Source organism: Simochromis diagramma, unplaced genomic scaffold, assembly GCF_900408965.1.
Source record: "Simochromis diagramma unplaced genomic scaffold, fSimDia1.1 OVJJ01000553.1, whole genome shotgun sequence".
NCBI lineage: Eukaryota > Metazoa > Chordata > Actinopteri > Cichliformes > Cichlidae > Simochromis > Simochromis diagramma.
In genome coordinates, this window is record NW_024387095.1 from 1,249,955 (window position 1) to 1,269,757 (window position 19,803).

Here is a 19,803-nt window from a genome sequence, read left to right on the forward strand (position 1 = left end):
ATAATGATTTAGTGGTTCCCTCTAGCGGCCAAGATGAATTATTACAGATCTTGATTTATATATAATTAATAAATAAATATTGTAAATTTTTGCAAGTTGAACCTGGAAATAATCCAAAAGGTTGAAGAATTTAAATACTACGTTTAAAATTAAAAATAAATGTTTTTAATTCTGCTCCATTCCTGTCTACATAGTTGCAAGTTCTGCTGCATTAGACTGGCTCTTCACAAGTTTGTTGCCATAAATCAGCTTAATTTATCATATTTATTTGCTGTTAAATTTGATAGTAACTCACGTTTCCAGCGGAAAAGTTTGTATTACGTAGGCATTAAGTTTAAACTGCTGGCTTGAATCTTTCTGTAGAAGGTTAATACCGCAGCAGGACAAACTGCACCACAGAGCTTGGCAAGAACTAAAGGCCAGTGAAAACTAAAAATTACTGACCTCAGCATGAGGCCTCCTTATAATTATATTGCTTACACGGATACAGTGGATATAAAAAAAAAAGTCTACACAACCCTGTTTAAATGCATCATTTTTGCGATGTTAAAAAATGTGATCACAATGATTCAAAAGTTTTCCCACTTTAATGTGACCTGTAATAATTCAACTGATGAACAAATGTGTTAGGAGAAAATAATAATTTTAATAACAAAAAATGTTTTTTAAGGTGTATTTTTGTCAGAAAACACTTCTGTCCTGCAACCCTATCACATAATTACATATGGAAATACATGACATTGTTGCCACGTGTAATACACATCTAGTGCATGGCGAGTCCCCTGGCAGCCTCACTGACCAGTATTCATCTTGGCTTTTAATCAGTTTTGGGGGGCATCCAGGTTTTTCGTCCCATGTTTTCTCCACTGGGTTCCACAGTATATCCAATGCTGTGGAAATTTTTTGTACCCTTCTCCTGCCTGATACCTTTAAACAATGAGATCCTTTGATGCTTTTTAAATCCCTGCTTGCCCTGCAGGGGGTCTTTGTTTATCCTTCAAGCTCCCAGTTTGGGGGTCCCTCCTGAGTGCTCCATTTACCACGGGGATCACTATTGCCTTCACCCTCCACATCTTCTCTAAGTCCTGTGTGTTTCTCAAGCTTCTTGCGTGAGTTCTCTCCAGGTACATAGGCCCATAGGAGTGAATGTGAGCATGAATGGTTGTCTGTTTCTATGCTAGCCCTGTAACAGCCTGGGGACTTGTCGTACTCTGCTTCTCAGCTTTGGAAGCTGAGATAGGCTCCACTGCGTCCCTGTTTCTTTGCTCAAATACTGCAGTAATTTAAGACCAGCAAAAGCAACAAATGATCAAATATGAAATGTTTTATTGACACTGCACAATACATGAAACATTGCTAAGGCAAGAGGCAAAACAAATTTCCCATGTCTAGTCATAAACCTAATTCAGTAGCATAAAGGCACAAATTACACTTATAGTAAAAGTAGTAATTATGGGAGCTGCTGGGTGAGTTTTTAATAATACCGCATGATATTTTTTACACCTGCAAAATAATAAGAAACTAAAGCTTTGAAATGAACGGAAGAGAGTAGAGTAGGTAAATTTTATTTGCCTCCAAATTATTTTGGAGTGGAAGTAGCAGCATTACCGTCTAATCCAAACTCCGTAGCAGTTGGTGGCGGAATTGCGCCACCCTACAGTATACCGCGAGGAAGAAGAAGAAGAAGAAGCAGCATCTGGAGGGGGATTGAGTTTCTGTTTGGTTCTGATTGGCAATGCACTTACGAACAATTAAATAATCTGGAATTTATTTGTATGACAGATATGCACCGCTACACTGCAAGGTAAGAGGTGTTTATATGTCCCCCAACTGTCATTTATCAGCAGACTGACCTTTGGCACACTTTGCAACTGCTGAGCTCTGGTGGTGCGTTAATTTCTGATAAAAAAACAAAACAAAAACACAACTGTTGGCACATAGAGGTTAACGCTTCAGCAACACTTTGCCGTTTAATCAAATTTGTTCTAGCTCGTAAATATTACAGACTTATTTTATTTCTTTTTTGCATTGGGGGGCAAATGTTCCAAAGCAGCCAATCATATACATGCTAACGCATGGGCCAATCATCGTCCCTGGCAAAGGATTCAATAGAAAACCTGGCTGACGTCAGGTTTCAGTGTAAATTAGGGGGCTCAAACTTGCGGCTTGTATGTTGACGTGAAGAAATATGCAATTTGGCCCTTGAAGTTACTTTTTGTTTTGTTAGGGAGGATTTGTTTGTTGTTGACTGAAATGTTAAAATAAGTTCTTTAAAAAGCAACAAATTATTTAATGAGCAGGAAGTACAAACATGTTGAGGGATTGGCTGTGTTAGTTCAGTGAGAGTTATTTGTAAAGAAAACAATTTAAGTAGCAGTCAAAAACTAATGTGCACACTTATGTCTGCATTTTTATTTTGTTAAATACAAAGAAAGTTATAGCAGAAGTGCTGCCACGTGTGTGGCCAGGAAGAGAGCACTAATTTGTTTATTTGGTAGTTCAATGAAAGGCTTCAGTTAGTTAAGAGCAAGAAGAAAATATTGGCATTCATGTTGGCCGTTTTGTCTTGTTATACAACATTTGAAATTTTAAAAAAACAAACAAAACAATACATTTTTGGAAATTTTTCTTGGTATTTTCTTGTTTGTTTGTTTTTTTTGGTTGGGAGGGAGAACCCAGTCTATGTACCATTACAGCTTTGCCCCCTCCAGGAGCAAAAAAACCCCAAACACTACTGCAGGGGTGTCCAACTCCAGGCCTCGAGAGCCAGTGTCCTGCAGGTTTTAGATGTGTCCTTGATCCATCACAGCTGATTTAAATGGCTAAATTACCTCCTAAACATTTCTTGAGGTTTTCCGGGTGCCTGGTAATGATCTAATCATTTGATTCAGGCGTGCTGACCCAGGGTGATACCTAAAACCTGCAGGACTTCAACCCTTGAGGCCTGGAGTTGGCTACCCCTGCACTATTGCATACAAAATCCTGGAATTAAAACAGTAATTTGAACTCTTCAGTGTACTGTTCGACAATAATTTACTCTCCAGATTTTCATAATCTTTTTTTGCAGTTCTCTCTTCTTTTGTTGTCATGTTGCAAATAAGTCTTTAAATATTTTTTCCCTGATTCTTGTTTAGCAGGTTTGTTGAGCGGTACTGGCAGCGTTCAGTCTGCGGTATGAGCTCTGTTGCAGGGAGGAGGAGAGCCCTGCCGAGTGCCTTCCCTGTGCTGGACCTGCCCCTTCTGCCCATCCACAAACACATTTATGAAGCAAACCTCAGAAATAGCAACGCCTGGTGTAAGAAGTAGGTTTTGCTCACACATTTGCTCTCACATTTCCTAGTGTATTAGTATGTGCTTTGTTGCAATTTGGTGTTTCTAATAAACTATTTTAGATTTATTAAGTGGATTTTTGTTTATTTATTTTTTTAATCTCAAAATAAATTCCCTGCTTGTTTGTGTGTGACAGTGTGTTGCCAGATCTGCACTTGTTGTCATTCATTATCCCTGGTTATCTCCATTTATTAGGTACACAGAGTTTAGTGAGAAGGTGATGGAAGGGGGAGGGGAGAGGGCCATAGCCAGACACACTCAGAGAAACAGGAAGTTGCTGGTCAGAGACAGGCTTCGCCTCCTATTGGATGACGAGGACTTTCTGGAGCTGTCACTATTTGCTGGTTTGGGTCTTCCGTACGGGGACATACCTTCAGCCGGCAGTATGACTGGTCAGAAACGACTACAGATTAGTGTGACCGCAGCTAAATACCCTCATTTAATTTCTTTATTTCAGATTGTCTTCTGTTTACTCCACATCTTCTGGGATCCAAGTGTGACACTATGCATTTTTTTTATTCATCTGTACAAACATCATTCAGGCATCGGCAGGATCAACGGCCTGTGGTGTGTGTTCGTTGCCAGCGACGCTACGGTGAAAGGAGGCACATCGTATCCTATCACTGTAAAGAAGAATCTCCGAGCGCAGGAAATAGCAATCAAAAATCGTTTGCCTTGCGTGTACCTGGTCGACTCCGGTGGAGCGTTCTTGCCGCTGCAGGTTAGCGCACGCACACATAAGCACATCTCCGATTTAATATGCGTAAGGGTTCTACCTTTAGACTAAGTGAATGCTAGTGGAATTTATACTGACTGCTGTTTCCGCTTCTTATTCCTCGTCTGTGTATAAATGTCCAGTCAGAGATTTTTCCTGATAAGAATCACGGAGGAAGGACGTTTTACAATGAAGCCATCATGTCTGCCATGAAGATCCCCCAGGTAAGGATGAGTTAGAAGGCTTTGGTCTTTACATAGATTATCATTCCTGTTTATAAGCTACACTTTGCCTTTAAAATGTTTCATATGCACACACTTGTTTTCTAAAACATTCTCATGATTTGTGAACTGTTGTGCCCCTCCAGGGAGACCATAATCACAAGACCGTGATTCTATTTAAAATTTTGGCATAATTAATCTCCACAGGCAGAGAATTTTTCAGTCTAAAAATGAAGAGAGAACAAGTTACCATTGTTCAGTTCTCATTGTTTTTCTTTGTTTTTGCTTTTGGTTTTTTTCACTATTTCAAATTGCAGTTCTGATATGAAAATTGATCATCCTAAAGGTAGCTGTTGTGTGCGGGTCATGCACGGCGGGTGGAGCTTACATGCCCACTATGGCGGAGGAAGCTGTAATGGTGCACAGAATAGGAACCATATTCCTGGGCGGACCGCCACTTGTGAAAGCTGCTACTGGAGAGGAGGTGACGCCAGAGGACCTGGGAGGGGCCAGGCTCCATGCTGAGTATGTGTGTAAATCTAATCAGTCCTGAATAGTATCAGAAGAATTAGTTCATATCAGCATGTATCAAGTTACCATCTTGTTCCAGAGTGAGTGGCTGCGTGGATCACTTTGCCTGGGAGGAGAAGGAGGCTTTTGATTACACTAGAAACATTATATCAACCCTCAACTTCCTGCTGCCTGAGGAAGAGGAGGAGACAAAGAAGAGGAACGCAGAGGAGGAGCCACTGCACAGTCTGGAAGAGCTTTTAGGACTCGCCCCTAAGAGTTACAACTACAGCCTGGATGTTAAGATGGTACAATGTGACGGACACAAATGCACAAAGTGCTCTAGTCGGATGAGTTTGTTACTCTTATGCTGAGTTGCGGCTCTGTGACCTTTAGTTGGTTGTTTCTGTTGTTCTGCCCAGGTAGTCAGTCGACTTGTAGATGGGAGCCGCTTTCTGGAATTTAAAGCTCGCTATGGAACCTCACTCGTCACTGGCTTTGCAAAGATACATGGGTAAAAGATATAAACACAACCAATACGCTCACTGAAGTCTTCTTGTAGCACATAAACTCTGATTGTTGACATTGTGTTCCTAATGTTTTTTGTAATACTGAGGACACGATTTACATTTACTGCAGTCCTGCTTTTTATTCTTGGACTCGACTAGAGTAGCTCTGCATGATTATCTAAAATAATCCTTATTTATCCCATACGGGCCATGATGGAGCTTCTCATTTCACCCACTGCCTGAAACAAGCACTTGCCGTTCCTTTCTCTTCCCTTTAAACCAGCTTTCCTCTGATTGGCTGCCCCTTGTGTGCAGTAGGTGGATTGATCTGTTGTGTATGTTATAGCCAGAGTTGTGCGCTTGAGAGGGCCAGATTAGGGAAATTGGCTCACACTGACATCAAACTGAAACAGTAGAAACATTTTCTTTTAAAAGCGTTTACAGTAGCCTGAAACCCGAGCTTTCATCTAGTAGCTTTGCTAATATGATTTTGGTTTCACTTTAAAATATGATGTTACACCTGTTACATGTGGCTGATAATGAATACCTTAAGTAATACTTCACCTAAACTTAAGTTAATTCTTTCTTTGTGTTCACTGCGTCAGTCACCTAGTTGGAATTTTAGCGAATGATGGACAGCTGTCATATGAGGCCACACTGAAAGGAAGCCATTTTGTCCAGTTGTGCAACCAGAGAGACGTCCCACTCCTCTTCCTCCAGAACACGGCACCCACTGCAGCACTGACACTGTCCACAAAACAGGTATTCACTCTCACTTCATTCTCACTAAAAACAAATGCACAGGGACTCAAGTTTGGAAGAGTTTAGAATCACTTTGAGTCCCCAGTAAGTGTAAAAAAACCATCCCAAGTACCATTTATTCATGTGTGTGTCTCCCAGGCAGAGATGAACAGTAACCATCTAAAAGCTCAGGGTTCAATGATGTCAGCAGTAGCATCCGCCTCTGTCCCCAAGATCACTGTGGTGATTGGTGGTTGCCATGGTGCAGACAGCTATGCTATGGTGAGCGAATCAATTTATTTTTCAGTCTAGAGTTTGTACATGACCATTTTCAGATCATTTTTCTGTTTGTTAAACCATGTAACACTGATCGATGAATCAAACGTGATATAAAAGGCCCCTAAATTAAGGGATGAACCAGTGTTGTGTTCCCATATAACAGACAACCTGGCAAAGAGTCCATTTTTAATGTGCCAGTGGGTTTCTGGTCGCCTCTGCAAAAACAAAAGTGACGCCGTTTCACAGGCATAAAATAGTATTTTTACAGGAAGAAGGTGCTTCCTAAAGAACTTTTAAACAAAAACTTGGAATATCTAAGCTTGGTGTGAGGTGTGTTCTTAAAAAAAATCTGAAGTGAAGGACAAAATAAGTGACATGCCTGGAAAAAAACTAGAAGATAAACAAATGTCATAGTTTGAGAATGCATATCCGGAAGTGATGTTAGGGATAACAATGATCCCAAACATGCTGCCATTACAGTAAAAGCATTTCTGGATAGGAAAGCAAGCAATGAAACACTATCAGTCATGTCATGGACTGACCTGCCAGGAGCTCTGACCGCAACATGACTAAAGCCGTGCAGGATCATCTTGACAGTGAACAGAATAAAAGGCAGCCAACTTCCAAAAAGATTTAAATGTCCTTCAACTATTCCTTAAGACTGCTTAAAGACACAAGACAGCCTCAAGTCTCTACTGCAGAGAGTTTAGAGAAGATATTAGTGGTGCAACGGATCACGGTTCATCCGTAATCCGAACCGATCCCACTCCACGGTTCGGCACGCACGTGATTCGAAAAAGAAGAAAAAAAGTATGTGTATAGTGCGCGTGGTCAGTCTGTCAGGCGATAGCTATGGTCAGCGCTAGCGGTCCAAGTGGAGGAGCAGAGGAGTTTGCGGTATTTAAGCAGCCCTTTGCTGCCCAATCCGACCGGGCTAAAGCTATTACAAAAGCTATTGGGGTGTTTAGCTGCAGACGGGAGGCCGTTTTCCGTTGTGCAAAACAAGGGTTTTAAACGAGTCAACGCCCCACGCACGGGGCGATAACTAGTTAACAGAGATTTGCCGCATTAATGCAGTTATGGCATTAACGTCATTTTAACGAGATTTACTCTGACAGCACTAGTTTAAACTATGATGAACGTGCTTGAGCCACGCTATGATATCCCGTCGCGCGTCCACTTCAGTGACAAGATCGCTCCAAGCATGTATGAGCAGGAAAAGTTTAAAGTTATGACTGAACTGTCCCAGGCATGTTCTGTTACAAACGGGTGGACCTCCAGGGCAACGGAAAGCTACGTGACCGTGACCGCTCATTATATCACAGCGGAGTGGGAGATAGAAAGCCCTGTACTGCCCTATATTGCATCTTAATTTGTTTTTATATAATTGCGTGGAATGAGTCTTGAGTGGAATGTTTTTTTTAATAGGCAAAAAATACTTAAATAAGTAAATGGCGAGTTAAATTTTTGTCTTCTCTTTTTTTTTCTGCTGATCCGAAAATTGATCCAATCCGTGACGGAAAAAAACGTGATCCGATCCGAACCGTGAGACTTTTGATCCGTTGCACCACTAGAAGATATGCAAAAAAAACCCAGAAATTGCACATAATGATAATTCTTACCGATTCATTGTAATCTTGTAGAATGTGGCTTACAGTAATAATTCCTTCTTCGTTCCTCACCAGTGTGGCCGAGCATTTGATCCTAATTTCTTGTTCCTGTGGCCCAATGCCAAAGTTTCTATTGCCCCTCCGGGTCACATTGGCTCTCTGCTTCCCCTTGATGGTGAGCAAGAAGAAGAGCAGAAGAAGCAGGAAGAGGAACTAAACAGGATGTTGGTGGAAGAGAGTTCAGCTTTCTTCTCCTCCAGCAGGATGTGGGATGATGGAGTCATTCTGCCGCAGAACACCCGGAAGGTAAAAATGACCCATTTTTAAGGGATTATCTGTGTCTTTGGGAACATTCGAGAGCACATTTAAGAACGCTTCTTTTTTGTTGTTGTTGTATTTATTGCTTTTTGGTTTCAGGTTCTTAGAGACGTTTTGGACATCATCAAACAGCAGCGGTATCAGCTGTCTACAGAGACTCTGCAATCGATACCTCTGCGTATGTAGAGGCTTCTGTCCCCGTCAAACATCAGATTTAACTGCTCCTGTTGGACTCACAACAATCCCGTTTTCACTTGTAATGGAAGAAGCTTCTCTGTAAATTTGTTGAGGTCTCCACAACAAATATGTAATCAATCCTGTGTACTGTAAATGTAGGCGCTAGGTCAAACCACTCTGGACAGAGGGATTTAAATCCTGCACAGTTCCTCATCAGGTTTTGATTGTCAGCACTTTCAGACCAAGTTGCAGAACAAAATATTTCTCTGGGATGTTTACACACAGCAGCCTAGTGGTGGATCATTCCTCACTCAGAATGCCTGACACAGAGTTGATCTATAAGCGATTCAATCAGTTCAGTTGTTTGTTCTTTACAACACAAAGCATGAACAGCAGTGCATTGGCTCCTTTTACCTGTAGCCTTACACGTAAAAGAATGATTTCCAGTTTCTTTCTCACAGTGAGGATTAATGCTTATTAATATAACATGAGCATCACTTTGGTACTTAAGCTATGTATCTGCATTGGATCAGAACTGGAAAAGTTGGATCAGTGCAGCCTGCATTTTGGTTTAAAATTAGTTTCTTCCTAAAAAAAACAGTTGACTAGAAACGTGCGCTCTATTTCTGTCAGTTTGTTCCAAAAGAAACCCAGTTTAGAAAAAAAATTATAATGTAATTATTGTAGTACAGTTTTTAGTTTAATTATCATGGATTTTAACATTTTGTGTAGTCATTTGTTTGTAATGTTTTGAGGAAGAACACAGAACACAAGTTTTGTTTTTGTTTTGTTTTTTTTTGTTTTTTTATTAACCAAAAAGTGAAATTACACATTAACATAAAATTTAAAAAACTCATCTTATATCAACTAAAAACTACATGTAATATGAGAAGAGAAGACACGTACATGTCGTTTGTCAGTGGGAGTGCTGATGCTAGGGTGGTATGCTGCTGAATAAACAGATCTGCTTTAGTTTAATAACCCAACATTTGACCTGCTTGTGCAAGCTGTGGACCTGCAGCCAGCTTTATTTCCAATCGTAGAAACATAGCACTGCTTTTATTTGCATGTACATTTTTTCTTCTAAATTCAACAATATAATTGGCTTATAAACAGTGCTGCATATACATGAAGGTCAACGATAAACAGCTAGCTTTCACAAAGCACTGTAGAAGTTTGATTATACTTCATATTTACTGTATTTGGTGCCAAACTAAGTTGTAACAACCACAGTGTGTACACAGAAACAAGTTTACGAACATATATGTATAAAGTACAGTTAATCCACAACTATTCATCTGGTATTATAACATGCTGTTGATTTTCTAAAAAGATGTTGAAATCTGAAGTTTGAATGCAATGAAGAGTCAAATTTAAAGTGATATCAAAAGTCCATACGCAACAAGCAATGGTGCTTAATGCAAATGACATGAATGCACCAATATATAACTCTTTTCTAATATCATGTTAATCTCAGTTTTGGATTTTTAGTACGTGGCCAGACCCATATCCTGCTCATCATATAATTTTACTGGATTGGTAGGATTACATGTTTTTATAGCTCACATTTCCAAATGTTGCCTCAATTTTGTGATGAGTGATGAATGTATGCACAGATTTATTTTTACATGTGTTGTCAACAATGCATTAGTTTTGTATTTGACCAAAATTGTTTCAAATACCTGTAGCAAAAATACCGTCTGTGTACATTTGTGGATTTACAACAACAATTACATAAACATAAACTGATTATGCAGTAAATGTGGTTGATGTAATGCTTCGCTGGGCTTCTTCTCACCACCAGCTACAGCTACAGGAAAAATAGAACCAACATGCATTGTGTGGCCAGGTAACATATGACAGAGACTGCTGAAGAATTTTTTTTTAGCAGCATTGTAAAGCAATGATGGGGTTTCATTTCCATAAGAAAACTCGTCTATGGTGGGAGAAAAGAGCCAGACTGGTGTATTTCATGAAGCACCTGTTTGGAAGAAACGCAGCTTCATGGCTTGTAAGTCCCATGCAGGGTGATGGGGATGATAGTGTTGACCTCTGCCCTGGCGAGCTCTGTCAGGTTTCTGGCGTCCAGCACCAGGAGGGAACCTGGTCTCTGCGCACCTGGCTTTACCACAATGCTCAGCAACACACCTGTAAAACCCAGACACGGGAGGCAACTGCTTGCGTGTTCTACAGCAAACGTTCATAAGGAAAAACGCAAAAAAGTTGTTTCAAATGAGCGTAATGTGTCTGCAGTTAGAGTTTGGGTGTGTAAAGATTATAAAATATGTATATTTGATGCTGAATGAATGAAAGAAAGGATACGTTTGCATCCCATATTTAGGTTGTGTCATCTGTGCTAGGCAGAGATTTATGTAGCGCTAATAAAAACTTTGGTTTGAAACATACATTACACAAAATCAACTTGTATATCGAAGACTTGCCAATGTGTGAATGACTGCAGTGCAGCTTAAAATGTAGCTTTACTCATCTAATTTTCCATGAAAACTTAAAGCATTTACAGGAGTTCCACTTACTGGACATAGAAAATAATGCGCCTTTGGATGATAAACTGTATATAAAAACATGGAGGCGGTCACTTTACCCATTGAGCATATTCTAGATGATCCTTGTTCGTTTGGTTTTTTTTTACTTAATATAATAACAACAAAAATGATAAGCATCTAATAAAGAAGACAATAATTTAATAAATTAATTTCATGCTTCATTCAATATGATCTGAAAGCCACAAACACACTGAAGACCAGTGTTAGTGTGTAATTCTGTGGGCTAAGATGTGAGGCTGAGATGTGTCCTACCATCATCCTCCTCTGTAGCTCCGGGTGACGGCACAAACAGTGGCTCTGATGGGTAACTGTCCTCCTCCTGCCACACCCAGGTCTCTTTGGTCTGCACATTCAGCTTGACGATCTAAAGCAGCAACCAGTTGCTTTTAATGTCTTGTGGAGTTAGCTAACGTCACGGGCCCTGCAACTGTCCTCGTCTCCTGATGTGTTCAATGAAAACCCTTCTTACCCTGTCAGGAATGAAGTGGTTGAGTCCCAGGCCATAGGCGAAGGAGTACTTCTTCCCACAGCACTTTGAATAGTTGATCTGTGGAAACTCGAAAGCTGAGAGAGTGACACAGAGAAAATAAATGAATATGAGCACATATTTAATATGTTATAACAATCAGTGTATTATGTACCCTTCAGGATACACATATTTGAATATACAGAGATCATGTAAACTATAGTGTATATGTGATACCCTGTCTTGGTGCAGAAAACAGCACTTCAGGTTCGAGCCAGATAGTACCGTCGCTGTGAAGAACGGCGGTCGCTGTAGTGTATGAAAGAGATACCAAATTCTTCCCCTGATCCTCCTGAAAACACACACAAAGTTGTGTACAGAATACCATGGAGCTTAAAGATAAAGAGATATCATTCCTAGGTTACAGTAAATGTTTTGGCTTCATGCAGGGCTTTTTTTAGGGTTGAATAAATATGGAACGACAGAACATTTTGTTGTCACAAATTAAAATTATTTGTGATGCTGCACAATTTTCTCAGATCTCAGATCTTGTATGTCATATTACAACTAGATTTTTATTTGGGTTATTTTGTTACTTCCTGATATGACAAACAAGCTAACTAATTGGTCAGTTAGTCCAATGTTGTAAATCCAGCTCTATGGGAACCATTACAGTAAGGATCTAATAAAAGCAATACAAAGTAAAAATACAATTTTATTTATATAGCACTTTTAAAAGTAAATATCTCAAACTGCCACACAACAAAATGCTGAAAATACAAAGATAAAATTTGCCCCAAAGCAAGTTTTAGCCTTTCAAAACAGATCCCATTATTTCATTATTTTCTGATTCATGAATGTCTAATACCGCTCTCACAGTTTTGATGAAGAGTTTAACAGGTGAAACAAAAGGTATTTAAATACATTATTAAGTTTTTAAGTACATTTTAGGTTACACAGAGAGGCTAATGATTGTTATTCCCAATTATACTATGATATAATATAATACAATAACAATAATATAATATTGCATCTAATATAAGTAGATTTAATTTAACTTGACCTATATTCAGATAAACAGGTACACATAAATAACAGTGACAACACCTTTTCCACTTATACTGTAGTAGCAAAAATTACCTTTAGAGGCTGTGAGCTGACCAATTAAAACTGATATGAAGAAACGATTCCATGAGTCCATTAATCACTATTTGTCATTTACAATGTTTCTGATCAATCCTATGACATATTAGATTAAAAAACTGGTAACACTTTATAATACGACCTGTGTATTAGGTGTAAGTACCCTGTAATTATATGCAATTTGCAGGCCAGCATTTGGAGGAAACAATGACACTAAGACCCAAGACAAAGGTGCAAGTGTCCTGTACTTATGTGGAATTTGCAAGCAACAAGTCAGGTTTTTGCAGGACAAGCCAGGACCCTTACTGGATACTCGGTGGGAATTGAGTTTGCAACTCTCGCTCTAAAGGTTTGTAGTCTTACCACTACACCATCTAGCTGCTACAATACCTAATACTGTGTTGTTATAAAGAATTTTCTTCTGCATTTTAGGAAATGTGGCCTGCCTAATCAGTATGATGGATCCTGTTACAGTGCTAAATAATCACTATTAATGATCGAACATATAACTGATGACATTAATAACTTGCACCATCTCTGTGTGTAGACTCACTCTGTGAATATCCAGTGGAAGGACATATCGTCTGACCTCAGGCTGTGGAGCTCGTGCAGCTGCTTTCTTCACCTCCTCCCACTCCTCTTTCACATTAGCCAGGTACAGGTAGTTATACACAAATTCATGACTAAAGAAACAAAGAGAGAGTGAGAGAGAGAGAGATGTCACATAATTGCATGTAAGACACTTGCACATACACACAGCTTTACACTTACCCTTTCCACGCGCAGAGATCGACAACGATGAATCCTTCGTCTTCATAGGCGTTAATATGGTGAAAGAGGTTGAATGCTGATGTTCTGAACTTGTGACTACTCAGATAACCCGCTGGCTCTTTACTGGCCAAGTGGAACCATGTCTGCAGCACACAAACACACATACTCACTGACCAGATGATACCAAGCAGACACACATGACCAGTCAATTAACTTTTTCCCAGGAGAAGGCTTAGAAACTTGGAGCAAGCAGGTGACTTTAGTAAATAGCACAGCTGTGTGGCTTTTAGTGAAATTAATGCAAAAGAGTCCAAAAGATCTAATATAAATTATATTCAGATATTGCAGGTGTTTGTAACTCCAGCATTCAAGCACAGACTGGATTCCAGGGGCCTTCTTTAATGCCTGTGCCCTGCCTACCCCCATGCTGGCGTTGGGCTCAAAGCAGTCCATGTATGTGGCTCCTCTGAAGCTCCAAGCTGACAAGAACTTGAGCAGGTTGATCTTCACCGGCTGCTCCACGAATACAAAATAGTTGTCTGTCATACCGAAGCTGGAGACAGATAAGCAAAACAGTGAAAGACACTCAGAGGCAAAGCACAGTTCATCTTAATGGTAAAACGTCAAATACAAAGAGAAAGGAACAAAAACAAAAACCAGGCTTTGTGTACATGTATGAGATAACTCTGTACCTGTGTACGTAGGAGGGTTTAAGCCTCTCACTGCTTGGCAGCTGGACCAACACTTGGGACTTCTCTATGGGGTCTGATTTATCTGGAATCACAGAGATACAAACATATACATTGTTCCTGACAATTTTATTTGAATTCTCTGCATTCTGCTTGCTTTAACTTTTCTTTTAAACCTTTTTCTTTTTTTTAAATCTTTGTCTCATTTTCTTTTCTTCTTTTTTCTGTTATCCACCGTTTTCTTCTATCCTGTTCGCTCCCTTTTTATCTATCATATTCTTCTTTTTTTTTGACAGTCTATTGTCGCGGTAACAAACAGTCAGTGCTTAAAAGCTTATCTGGAAAATTCAGGCATGATACTCCTTTCAAACCCAAATCTCTATAAGATAAAAATTTACAATATAATTTAAAGGTCAATAAACATCAATAAACATAATAATAATAATAAAATAATAAAATTATAATCAATTAAAACATATCCATTGATAGTCATTGAGAGTATTGTGTATAATGAACTCACCTTTCGGAACAGGTGGGATCTTAACAATGTTATAAGCCAGACTCATGTTCTTGCCAAAGCAGTTGCCAATGTTGTAGAGCGTGCCATCTCGTTCAGTGTGGGGGTGGGCGGTCATCCCATTCACTGAGAGGTACTTACAAAGATCCACCTATTGCAAATTGGAAGACATTCAAGTTGAAAGCTAAATATGTAAAATCACAACCGGAAACAGTCATAGATGCTGCAAGGAGAGAATAATAAAGTAACTGAAAATGTAGCAATGTCGAAAACTAGAACTCTTCCTTCTGGCATATTTGGGGAGGGTATAGCTTTAATAAAGCTACCAGAAAATGACGATGGCTCTAGCTTACTGTAAATTTAAACCAATCAGCTCCCACCTTTTTTAATGTCTCCAGTGAATCAGGGTCCACTTTGGTAATGTAGTTGGTCTCAGTGACTGCGTAGAAGTCTTCACCAATCGGGTAGACGTTCACTAAACAGTTATCAGTCACTTCAATGCCTCTGAAGTAAGTAAAGAACCTGAAATTACAAGCACGAGGAAAACTTTATATTAAACCAACCGTTTCCCTAAACCCATAGTAATAATACAACAACACAGGCACAACATGATAAGATCAGTGTATGTGAACCAAAAGCTCAAGTTTGACACTGTTTTACTCCTGGGATTTGTAAAGCATCAAAGAGGGAGGATACCTTAATATGGTCATCTCAGGAACCCCAACCCACCTACTGGTAAAACTACCTGTTTCTGATGAAGGTTGAGTTACAAGGAGGGAGCTAAATGGATGAGCTGAGAGGATGCACCAAGGCTCATTATAATATAACATGGATATTTATTAGAATATTGATGGTTATTCATAACTATGACTCATGAAAACTACTATATGAAGTTCAAGAATAAAAATATAGCACTGGGAATGAGCACGGTTCATTTAAGAACACTGAAAGGGGATATGTGGAACATAAATGACAAACAATAAGAATTTTTTTTTTTAATCTATAAATAGATCTTGAAAAAAAACAAAAACAACAGGTTTCTCCAGGGATTGAACGCTTTCAACATCGTGCACTTCCTAACCACAGGAATGTTGGATGCTTCCAGTCTAACTGTTCAGTACAGTCTCCTGGCCTCAGCTTCGCGCCAAATGAAAGGTTTTATCTTCTTATCTTGTTTTTTTGCAATACATCAATAAAACAATAATAAAGAAATAACCGTACATTGACAATTGATTAAATGGAAAATCAAATGAGAAAAGCACGTTTAAATGCAATCAAGGAAGCACAATAATATAAGTAATATAAATAAAATGTTTTTTAATTGAATTGCATATTAAGTTATTTATTTATTGAGCTATTTGTTTTAATTCGACAGCTTTTGTACAGTGTAATGTTCCTTTTGTGTGCATTTTAGGGCATGGGTTTGGGATTACCTTGAGAAGATGTTTTTGCAGGGGTCTGGGTAGGCTGCCGTGCCAAACTCAGTGATGACAACTCTGTTCTCTGTCATGGCCCGAACATAAGCATCTGTCCTAATAAACCTGAGCACAAACATCAACTAGTATGTCAGCTGTTTTTGAATCCCACTCATATTACTTTAAAAATTTTCATTGTGACACGTGACTGAAATCTTTGAAACACAAAAAGCCTTCTTCATTCGTTGCCTGTTTCTTTGCAACATTCCACTTTTCCTCAGCTGCAAAGAACTGCAAACCAAAATCAGATGTCATAAAAACCCACAACTGGAGCTTGGAGCTGCTGGGAATATGAGAACCAGATTTTCTTCTTCTTCTTCTTTCTTTTGTGGATTAAAGAGAAAATGCCTTAACGTCCTGATGTCAGTACAGCTAGAAACGTACGTTTTTAAAAGGTATTTCCTCAGAATACTGCAACTTGAAATATGAAATATAAAAATAATGTGCTCTGCTTTTGTAGATTAATCCGTTTTCTTACTTCCGGTAATAAGTCACCTGACCGTTCTTCAGGTCAAACTTGTGGATGAGAGCCTGTCCATCAAACAGGTGCTGGAAATGTTCATCTCCCACCTCGAAGAGACCTGGACCCATCCTCAGAAGACTTCCCCCCAGCCATGACGGGATAACACCTGCAGTGATAAAACCATCAAATGAAGCCGTGCACATCCTGACCACATGATGCCACATTCTGCTGTCTAAAAACTCAGACTATAGGATTCTGTCTACACCTGTTTTCACACTATGCACACCAAGTGGTTAGTATCAAACTTTACCCATTTCTAACACCCCAGTGTCACTTATAACACTACAGTATTTTTATCCACAAGACTGATCCTGGCAGTAACACCAAAAATGCATTTTGCGTAGATGGGTGAACAGGTCAGGCCTGAAGCTGAGTATATCTCAGACTAAGTCAGACTAATGTCTTCTCTCTATTTTCCTTGCATCAAAGGATTTACTTTCACAGTAGCCTTTATGTTAACCAATGTACAACATTTAGTTCAATCAAAAAACATTACATCCATGAGGCAGTACATATACATGCCACATATATACATATTTATATTTATTAGTATATGTTACATAATAATGTTATTATAAATCCTAACTATTGATTTTCTTAAGTATTATGTTAATTTTATTATCCTTCTGTGATAGCAATGTTTGTGTCTTTCGCGTGTCATGTTCAATGTACGTTACCTGTGAGTAACCTAATGGTCACCAAAGGAGTTTTATTTGAGTAAACACTAAATACAGAACTAACAAATAACTATACGTAATTTAAAAAAGCACACTTGTGTAGTGATAATGCTGGCCAGTGTATTTTCAGGCGTTAAGCTACTATGCCGTACATATTTATTTTAGTGTATATTAGATGATTGCGTTAATATAATCCGCTAACTTGTGTTTATTGTTTCACTATGACTTTGAAATAGCCAGTGCACTTGTGGATGTCATAGGAGAAATGCCTTTTGCAGATGTTTCCATTTGACATTTCAGATGATAAAAAAGTAAGAGAAACCGCACGCTTGTGATGAAATTTTGTTGTTATATCAATGCAACCATCAGTGGAAGTTTTCAAGAGTAAGAGGGGTTAGAAAACCATAAATGTAGATTCCATGTGAGGAAACACAGCCAGTGTAAAATGCTTTAGCCCTGCATGCAATCTGAAGGCCACCAGATGGGGATAGCTGTGGTTACTGAAAGTGTTCATGTCCCACAGCAGTCTATGGGAAAAGTCTTCCCGCATTCCCCTGTGTTAACCCTTTCCTGAGTTTATGGGCTCAGTCACTTATTTCATGAAGAACAGTGAAGTCTATTTTGTAAATCTTGGTTATACTATGTTTCAGAATGACATGTCAATTTGTTGATGACTTGTGATTGACAAGTTGTTAGGGAGAGAGCAATCACACCTGCCCGTGTTTGTCGCACCTGCTTAAATTTTTTATTTTTTATTTTTAGCTCAAGATGGTGACAATGAAAACACCAATCATGAAGTTTCAAAACTGCACTTTAGAAATCAACAGATGACATTGTGACAGTAGCTGTATGTCCAGTTTTTATACCGTGCATGGCCTGGATCTTTCCCCTCCCCCTTTCCTACAGTCCATCATTGTAAACCTGTGCAATGACATGACCTGAAAGTTGTTGCGCAAGTTATAAAAGCAAACCAATATACTTTTAAGTTTAGAAAAATGGGCTCCCCCTTGTATACCTGCCATTACCTGCCAACTTCACACTGCAAATGTGAACATATAACAGAGGAGTGTGGCACATTGTTCTTTGCTTCTGCCACTCATAAGTAATAGTCACCAGATCATAGATGCAAGTTTATGGAGACAGGAGATCTGTCACAGCTAAATGTTCCTCAGCAAAATAAAGAATTTCTAATTTCCCACATGTGATCCTTGATTTGTTCATAATTGCCCAACCTGTAATGATAAATCTTTAGAGGACTCTCACAATATCTAAAGCATATTTAACTGCAGATTATTCATTACCACTAAATCAGAAATCTCACATAATACTGGTACTGAAGGAAATTTCAGGTGATTCGCTGTCTTGGAGCCATAAATGTTAGTGATTAAAGCCACACTGCCATCGACACAGCCATGCATTGCTACTTGTTTTTTGTCAGTCGCTCTTTCCTACCAGTGATAACTGCTGGTATGGGTTCATTCAGCTCCTCCACAGACTCAAAGATCTTCTTGTAGCTGGCAGCAGGATGCTCCACGCTGCAAACAAAATACAAAAAGTTTTTCTTTTTTTGACTTATTTCTTAAAGGAGTTCAGAAATAATGAAATATGTCTACAAGTTTTCTCAACTGGTTGTTCCTTGTTTGTCTTGTTAACAGCCAGTTCGTTTGTCGTTTGTTGGATATCTTACCCATTGTCCTCCCCTCAAAGGGAGGGAGTATGTAATTGGTTCCATTTGTTTGTTTGTTTGTCTGTTTGTTTGCAGTCTAGCATCCATAGCTGTCAAGATATCATTTCCACATTTTCTCAGACGGTAGATACCAACAACAGCTCGAGCTGATTTACTTTTTTTGAAAATCAGGTCAAAGTCAAGGTCACACTGCATTATATTTCCTCAGCTGTCTTCAAACTTCACAGAAGTACAGCGGGCCTCCTCTGGGGGTTCTGAGTGGTCTTGTTTTGTCATGTATTATTATTTTTGTGTTTTCTTACATTTCTCTATTCCTTTTAAAATCAACATTCTTTCTCACAGTTTTGTTTTTCTGTTCCTTGCTTTGTTGCATTTGTGTGGTAGAAGCAGGGCTGAAATTCTTCCTCAGTTACTGGGCCAAGATTCCTTCAGAGTACATACATCAGCTTTTCTGAGCTTTTCTAAGATCCATCGAGTATTTTACTACAGCACCAGTGACTTACTGTGAAATTTCAGGTTGAAACTCCCGAGGTAAACTGTTTGAAATCTGCTCCGATGACTCATCATCAGATCATTTCGAGCAGAGCAGAACAAAGCACGTCTGCCAGCTGCTTTCTGTTATGTTGTTGGGGAAAACCAGCAAAACCCAACCTTGAAAAGTCATTTTCAACCTTTCAAGCGTTTGTCTTCACTGCCATGCATCTGAGAAACTGAAGAGAAGATGTTACTCACCGGCTGACCATGCTGCTACGCTCTTCACACACTTTCACACAAGCTGCTTACAAAAGAGGCTCTGGCTGGTATTTAAACCCTGCACAGATTTCCTGTGGTAAGCAATGGAAACGGTGCCCCATCCACCCTCCTCTCCTTCTCCCCTCCCC

The 19,803-nt window shown here is 39.2% G+C and overlaps 2 protein-coding genes across 6 annotated transcripts; one reads left to right on the top strand and one right to left on the bottom strand.

Moving 5' to 3' along the window:
- Positions 1 to 1,636: 1,636 nt before the first annotated feature.
- On the top strand, positions 1,637 to 10,468 carry si:ch211-198n5.11 (methylcrotonoyl-coenzyme A carboxylase 2). Of its 3 annotated transcripts, none has more exons than XM_040046314.1 (12): positions 1,637 to 1,804; positions 3,135 to 3,302; positions 3,526 to 3,722; positions 3,873 to 4,051; positions 4,189 to 4,269; positions 4,613 to 4,791; positions 4,877 to 5,084; positions 5,199 to 5,290; positions 5,891 to 6,047; positions 6,186 to 6,308; positions 7,991 to 8,221; positions 8,333 to 10,468. In XM_040046314.1, exons 1-12 carry the CDS (start codon positions 1,776 to 1,778, stop codon positions 8,417 to 8,419), a joined length of 1,731 nt encoding a protein of 576 aa, XP_039902248.1. In that variant the 5' UTR covers positions 1,637 to 1,775; the 3' UTR covers positions 8,420 to 10,468. The 3 variants fall into 3 exon arrangements, with proteins under 3 accessions (XP_039902248.1, XP_039902249.1, XP_039902250.1); XM_040046315.1 differs by having other exon boundaries at positions 3,138 to 3,302; XM_040046316.1 differs by lacking the exon at positions 1,637 to 1,804 and adding an exon at positions 2,867 to 2,996.
- On the bottom strand, positions 10,382 to 19,783 carry LOC120742851 (retinal Mueller cells isomerohydrolase-like). Of its 3 annotated transcripts, XM_040046320.1 has the most exons (15): positions 19,655 to 19,762; positions 19,426 to 19,537; positions 18,688 to 18,770; positions 16,514 to 16,664; positions 15,994 to 16,101; positions 14,941 to 15,082; positions 14,564 to 14,711; positions 14,047 to 14,128; positions 13,775 to 13,907; positions 13,355 to 13,497; positions 13,137 to 13,266; positions 11,678 to 11,792; positions 11,444 to 11,538; positions 11,227 to 11,338; positions 10,382 to 10,558 (listed from the first exon to the last, which is right to left on the bottom strand). In XM_040046320.1, the coding sequence occupies exons 4-15, from the start codon at positions 16,624 to 16,626 to the stop codon at positions 10,413 to 10,415; spliced, it is 1,467 nt and encodes a 488-aa protein (XP_039902254.1). In that variant the 5' UTR covers positions 16,627 to 16,664; positions 18,688 to 18,770; positions 19,426 to 19,537; positions 19,655 to 19,762; the 3' UTR covers positions 10,382 to 10,412. The 3 variants fall into 3 exon arrangements, with proteins under 3 accessions (XP_039902254.1, XP_039902253.1, XP_039902255.1); XM_040046319.1 differs by lacking the exon at positions 19,426 to 19,537 and having other exon boundaries at positions 19,655 to 19,783; XM_040046321.1 differs by lacking the exons at positions 18,688 to 18,770; positions 19,426 to 19,537; positions 19,655 to 19,762 and having other exon boundaries at positions 16,531 to 16,642.
- Positions 19,784 to 19,803: the final 20 nt, after the last annotated feature.

Coding starts and splice junctions, on each gene's coding strand:
- si:ch211-198n5.11 (XM_040046314.1), top strand. CDS start 1,776: ATGACAGATATGCACCGCTACACTGCAAG. Junction 3,723..3,872: donor TTCAGCCGGCAGTATGACTG/GTCAGAAACGAC, acceptor AACATCATTCAG/GCATCGGCAGGATCAACGGC. Junction 6,048..6,185: donor TGACACTGTCCACAAAACAG/GTATTCACTCTC, acceptor TGTGTCTCCCAG/GCAGAGATGAACAGTAACCA.
- LOC120742851 (XM_040046319.1), bottom strand. Junction 15,083..15,993: donor TGCAAAAACATCTTCTCAAG/GTAATCCCAAAC, acceptor TTGTAATTTCAG/GTTCTTTACTTACTTCAGAG. Junction 11,339..11,443: donor ACCACTTCATTCCTGACAGG/GTAAGAAGGGTT, acceptor TTGCTGCTTTAG/ATCGTCAAGCTGAATGTGCA.